This window comes from Vulpes vulpes, chromosome X (assembly GCF_048418805.1).
Source record: "Vulpes vulpes isolate BD-2025 chromosome X, VulVul3, whole genome shotgun sequence".
In the NCBI taxonomy this organism is placed as follows: domain Eukaryota; kingdom Metazoa; phylum Chordata; class Mammalia; order Carnivora; family Canidae; genus Vulpes; species Vulpes vulpes.
Genome location: NC_132796.1, coordinates 121,509,087 through 121,513,189, shown reverse-complemented (window position 1 = coordinate 121,513,189; position 4,103 = coordinate 121,509,087). Strand labels below are relative to the sequence as shown.

Genomic DNA, 4,103 nt, shown 5'->3' with positions numbered 1-4,103 from the left:
GGGGGGGCGGGAGGGGCAGCGCGGCCAACGGCCTGGAGAGGCGACCTGAGGGGCCAAGGTTGGGGCCTCGGGGGGGCCGGAGGCGCTTGGGGCCTAGGAGGGGACGGAGTCGCTTGGGGCCTAGGAGGGAACGGAGGGCGGTTGGGGCCTAGGAGGGAACGGAGGGCGGTCGGGGCCTAGGAGGGGTCGAGGGCCGTTGGGGCCTAGGAAGGGTCGAGGGCGGTTGGGGCCTAGGAGGGGTCGAGGGCGGTTGGGGCCTAGGAGGGGTCGAGGGCCGTTGGGGCCTAGGAAGGGTCGAGGGCGGTTGGGGCCTACGAGGGGTCGAGGGCGGTTGGGGCCTAGGAGGGGTCGAGGGCGGTTGGGGCCTACGAGGGGTCGAGGGCGGTTGGGGCCTAGGAGGGGTCGAGGGCGGTTGGGGCCTAGGAGGGGTCGAGGGCCGTTGGGGCCTAGGAAGGGTCGAGGGCGGTTGGGGCCTACGAGGGGTCGAGGGCGGTTGGGGCCTACGAGGGGTCGAGGGCGGTTGGGGCCTAGGAGAGGTCGAGGGCGGTTGGGGCCTAAGAAGGGTCGAGGGCGGTTGGGGCCTAGGAGGGGACGGAGGCGCTTGGGGCCTAGGAGGGGTCGAGGGCGGTTGGGGCCTAGGAAGGGTCGAGGGCGGTTGGGGCCTAGGAGGGGACGGAGGCGCTTGGGGCCTAGGAGGGGTCGAGGGCGGTTGGGGCCTAGGAGGGGACGGAGGCGCTTGGGGCCTAGGAGGGGACGGGGCCGCTTGGCGCCTAGGAGGAGACAGGGGCAGCCTGGGCAACCCTCTGCCTCGAGGGCTGAGCAGGCCTCGGGTCCCCGGAGATTGAGCAGCGGACGGTGCCTTAACCGCGCCCCCAGCAAGCTGACGGTGCCCTTCCGGACACCGCTGGAGGCGGAGATGGCGCGCAGGTCCCTCGCACCGTATGTCCAGCGCCCCCGAGGACTAGTTCAGAAGGAGCTGTCGGTGAACGGCAGCGCCCTGGCCATGTGAGTGCTGCGAGGGGGGGAGCGAAGGTCGGAGGCGGGGGGTACGGGGAGGAGCGGGGATCCCGGCGCGGGGGGGGGGGGGGAGGACGAGGACGAGGAGGGGCGCACGGGCTGGGCGGGGGAGGACGGGAGGGGCGCGGGCGCCGGGCGGCGGTCTGTGTCTCCCCAGGCCCCCACGGAGGCCCTGCTCACCCCCAGCCCCCTGTTCCTTTGCCCGCCCTGCAGTAGATGGACTGCCGAGGACCCGGTCTTCTTCCGCATTTCCGTGAACGCCTTCCTGGACCAGCTGTCCCTGGTGATGCGAAACATTCGAGGCTTTGGGTCCCCGCCAATGCGAAGCCTGGGCCGGGGAAAGAGAACCGACACCTAAGCCTGCGCCCCCGCCCCCGCAGGCGCGGCACGGGCCCTCGGTCCCTGCCGTCGTCGCCGACCCACCATCAGAACCCCACGTTTTTCCCCCACAACGGGCCCCGGGTGCCTCCTGGTGCCCTCGAGTTCTTAGTTCTTTCCCTGGCCTCAGGGGAACGGGCCCTGCTTGTTGGTTGCTGCAGAAAATAAAGCCGAGTTCACTGTTCCGGGTCTGAGTCTCTTTTCTCGGCTCCGGCGCCTCCAGGCTTCCTCGCCGTTGGTCTCCCGGGGGCGGGAGGTTCTGGGAGCCCCCTGCCGCCAGCACAAGGTTCTTGGCGACAGGCTGGGGAAGGGAAACTGCAGCCCCACGTTCAGGACTGAATGCTGTCGGGGTCCCGGAGTACTCTCCCGGTTCTCCCCCCACGGTGCGGGTACCGCGCTGTACGACGGGCGGCGGCTGGACGGGCTGTTCAAAGACTTTATTTCCTGCTCCCTGAGAAGCAGAGCGGCAAGGCCACGGGCAGCGGGAGAGGCAGGCCCATGCGGGGAGCCCGACTCGGGACTCGACCCCGGGTCTCCGGGATCTCGCAGGGGGCCCCGAGGGGCCCTTAGAGCGCCGTGGCGCTCCGGGTCTCCCGTTGCGGGCGCCGACGCCAGGCGGTTCCCGGCGGGGGTCTCTGCGGGAACGCTCGCGCCCTCGCGCCGCGCCCAGGAGCTGCGTCCCCCGCGTTGGTCCCCTGCCTTGTCTTGGGCCGCTCGGTCCGTGGCGCTCGCTCGCCCTCCGGAAACGCCCTCCCGCCGCTAGGCTGCTCTCCCCGCGTCCCGCCAGGCTGGCCGCCTGCCCGAGGAAACGGCGCGCTTTGAACGTGGGGAACAGCCGCACGCCCGACCGTGGGGATTTCCTGGCCCCCGGCCCTGAGCCCGCCCCCCCCCCCGCCGGCCAGGGGCGCCCCGGGCCTGGGCAGGTCACCGGCTGCGAGCCCCGCACTGAGGATTCCACCTTTGCGCTGGGTCCCCCCCACCGCCCCCCAGCTTTGCTCCGGTGCTTCCTCTGCACGCAGACCGGTTCCCGTGAGCCTTGCTCCTAGGGGTACCGGGCCGGGGCGCCCGGGCGGCTCAGGCGCCTGAGCGGCCGCCTCCCTTCTGCTCCCGGCGAGGGCGAGGTCGCGCCCCGGGCTGCAGCCCCGCACCCCTCTCCCTGCTCAGCGGGGAGTCGGCTTGACGAGTCTCTGTCCCTCTGCCCGGCCCCTCCAATAAACAGATACACGGTTTTTGTTAAAAAGGAGGATCAGTGGCACCAGAGCAGCTCTTAGGGCAGAACCCGGTTTGCACGGCCCCGACGCAGGCCCTTTCCCGGACCGGCCTGATGCGCCCCCGCCGCGCCCGGGGTGAGGTCTCCCGTTCTGGCCGGTGGGGACGGCCGGGGGCGTGTGCTGCGTGGGGCGGCGGTGACCCTCACCCCGGCGGCCGGGTCCTTTCCCGGCCTCGGGCGGGGCTCCCCCAGGGCCCCCCTGCAGCTCTCCGCCCCCGGGGCTCCACCCTGGCCCTCAGCGCCCCCGACTCTCCGCTCCGTCTCCAAGTCACCGGCCACACCCGCGCGCTCCGCCCCGCACCGCAAGCTGGGGCACGGCCCGGTGCGCCTCGAGTCTCGGCCTCCCCCGGGCGTTGCCCCGGATCAGCTTCCAGCCGCTGCGGTCACAGCCTGCTAGTCAGGGGTCCCCTGGGTGCCCCCTGGGGGTGGTCCGGGCGCTGGTCCCCCCATGCGCCTGAGCAGGCAATCTTGCAGCCTCCATGGCCCACGGGCACCAGAAGGACAGCAGCAACGCTCACCGTGACGGTGGCGGTGGTGGTGATGGTGGTGGCGATGGCGGCGATGGCGGCGGGGCCGGGGAAAGGACAAGCCTGTCCCGGGAGCAGAGGCCTGCCCCCGGGGGCCGTGTCCCCAGGTCCTGGTCACCTGCTCTCCCCCTCTCCCCCCTCTCCCTCTGCCTTCCATCCTCTGCACGCGGAGCGGCTTCGGGTGGACAGGTGGCACCTCAGCTGCGAAGGCCACTGCTGACCACACTCCCCCTGCTCTCCAGCGGCTCTAGAACATTCTACTCGCTTATGTTTCTTAAAGGGTCTGTTCATTTATCTGAGAGGCGGACGGACGGGGGCGCAGAGGAGCGGGGTGCGGAGGAGGGGCAGGGGCGGAGCAGGCTCCCCGCTGAGCCGGGACCCCCGGGATCATGACCCGAGCCCAAGGCCCGCAGGGGACCCGCTGAGCCGCCCAGGCGCCCCTCGTTCTACTCACTTAGGCACTTTCCCCCCCGAGGTTAAAGGTCGCCTCGCTGCCCATGGCAAGTTCAGAGCCGGGTCCCCGGCCGCCTCCCGGCCCCTCGCTGTGGGGCCCGGGCTGTCTGCAGGCGGGCTGACGACGGCACGGCTGTCCTCCTGAAGTCCCCTCGCCGGCCCGGGTTCCGTCCTGGAACCCGGCTGGGTCGCCGTCCCTTCCTCTCCGTTCCCGTCCTTGCGGGGTCAAGTCAGATGCACTGAGGCGGCGCCCCTACACCGCGGCCTCCACCTTCAGGGGCCCTCCCTGCCTTTCGGGGGAGACATCCCGTCCCCTGCCTGCCGCCGCGACCGACGTGGACGACAATGCGCCACCGCAGACGTCCTTCCGTTTCCCGAGTCGCAAAGCTCCGCCCCGGGCCCTGGCCACCCCGACTTCTCCCCCGAAGCTGTGCCTTTCCCAGGAGGCCGCAGGGCCC

At 71.8% G+C, this 4,103-nt stretch overlaps 1 protein-coding gene across 1 annotated transcript; it reads left to right on the top strand.

Moving 5' to 3' along the window:
• Positions 1 to 763: 763 nt before the first annotated feature.
• LOC140596267 (EKC/KEOPS complex subunit Lage3-like) lies at positions 764 to 1,388 on the top strand. Its single transcript, XM_072744767.1, has 2 exons — positions 764 to 1,005; positions 1,231 to 1,388. The coding sequence occupies exons 1-2, from the start codon at positions 917 to 919 to the stop codon at positions 1,373 to 1,375; spliced, it is 234 nt and encodes a 77-aa protein (XP_072600868.1). The 5' UTR covers positions 764 to 916; the 3' UTR covers positions 1,376 to 1,388.
• The last annotated feature ends 2,715 nt before the right edge of the window (positions 1,389 to 4,103 follow it).

Bases quoted from the DNA above. Each gene is read 5' to 3' on its own strand.
- LOC140596267 (XM_072744767.1), top strand. From the start codon at position 917: ATGGCGCGCAGGTCCCTCGCACCGTATGTCCAGCGCCCCCGAGGACTA. The intron at 1,006-1,230 runs GTGAGTGCTGCG...CCCGCCCTGCAG, and splicing joins AACGGCAGCGCCCTGGCCAT to TAGATGGACTGCCGAGGACC.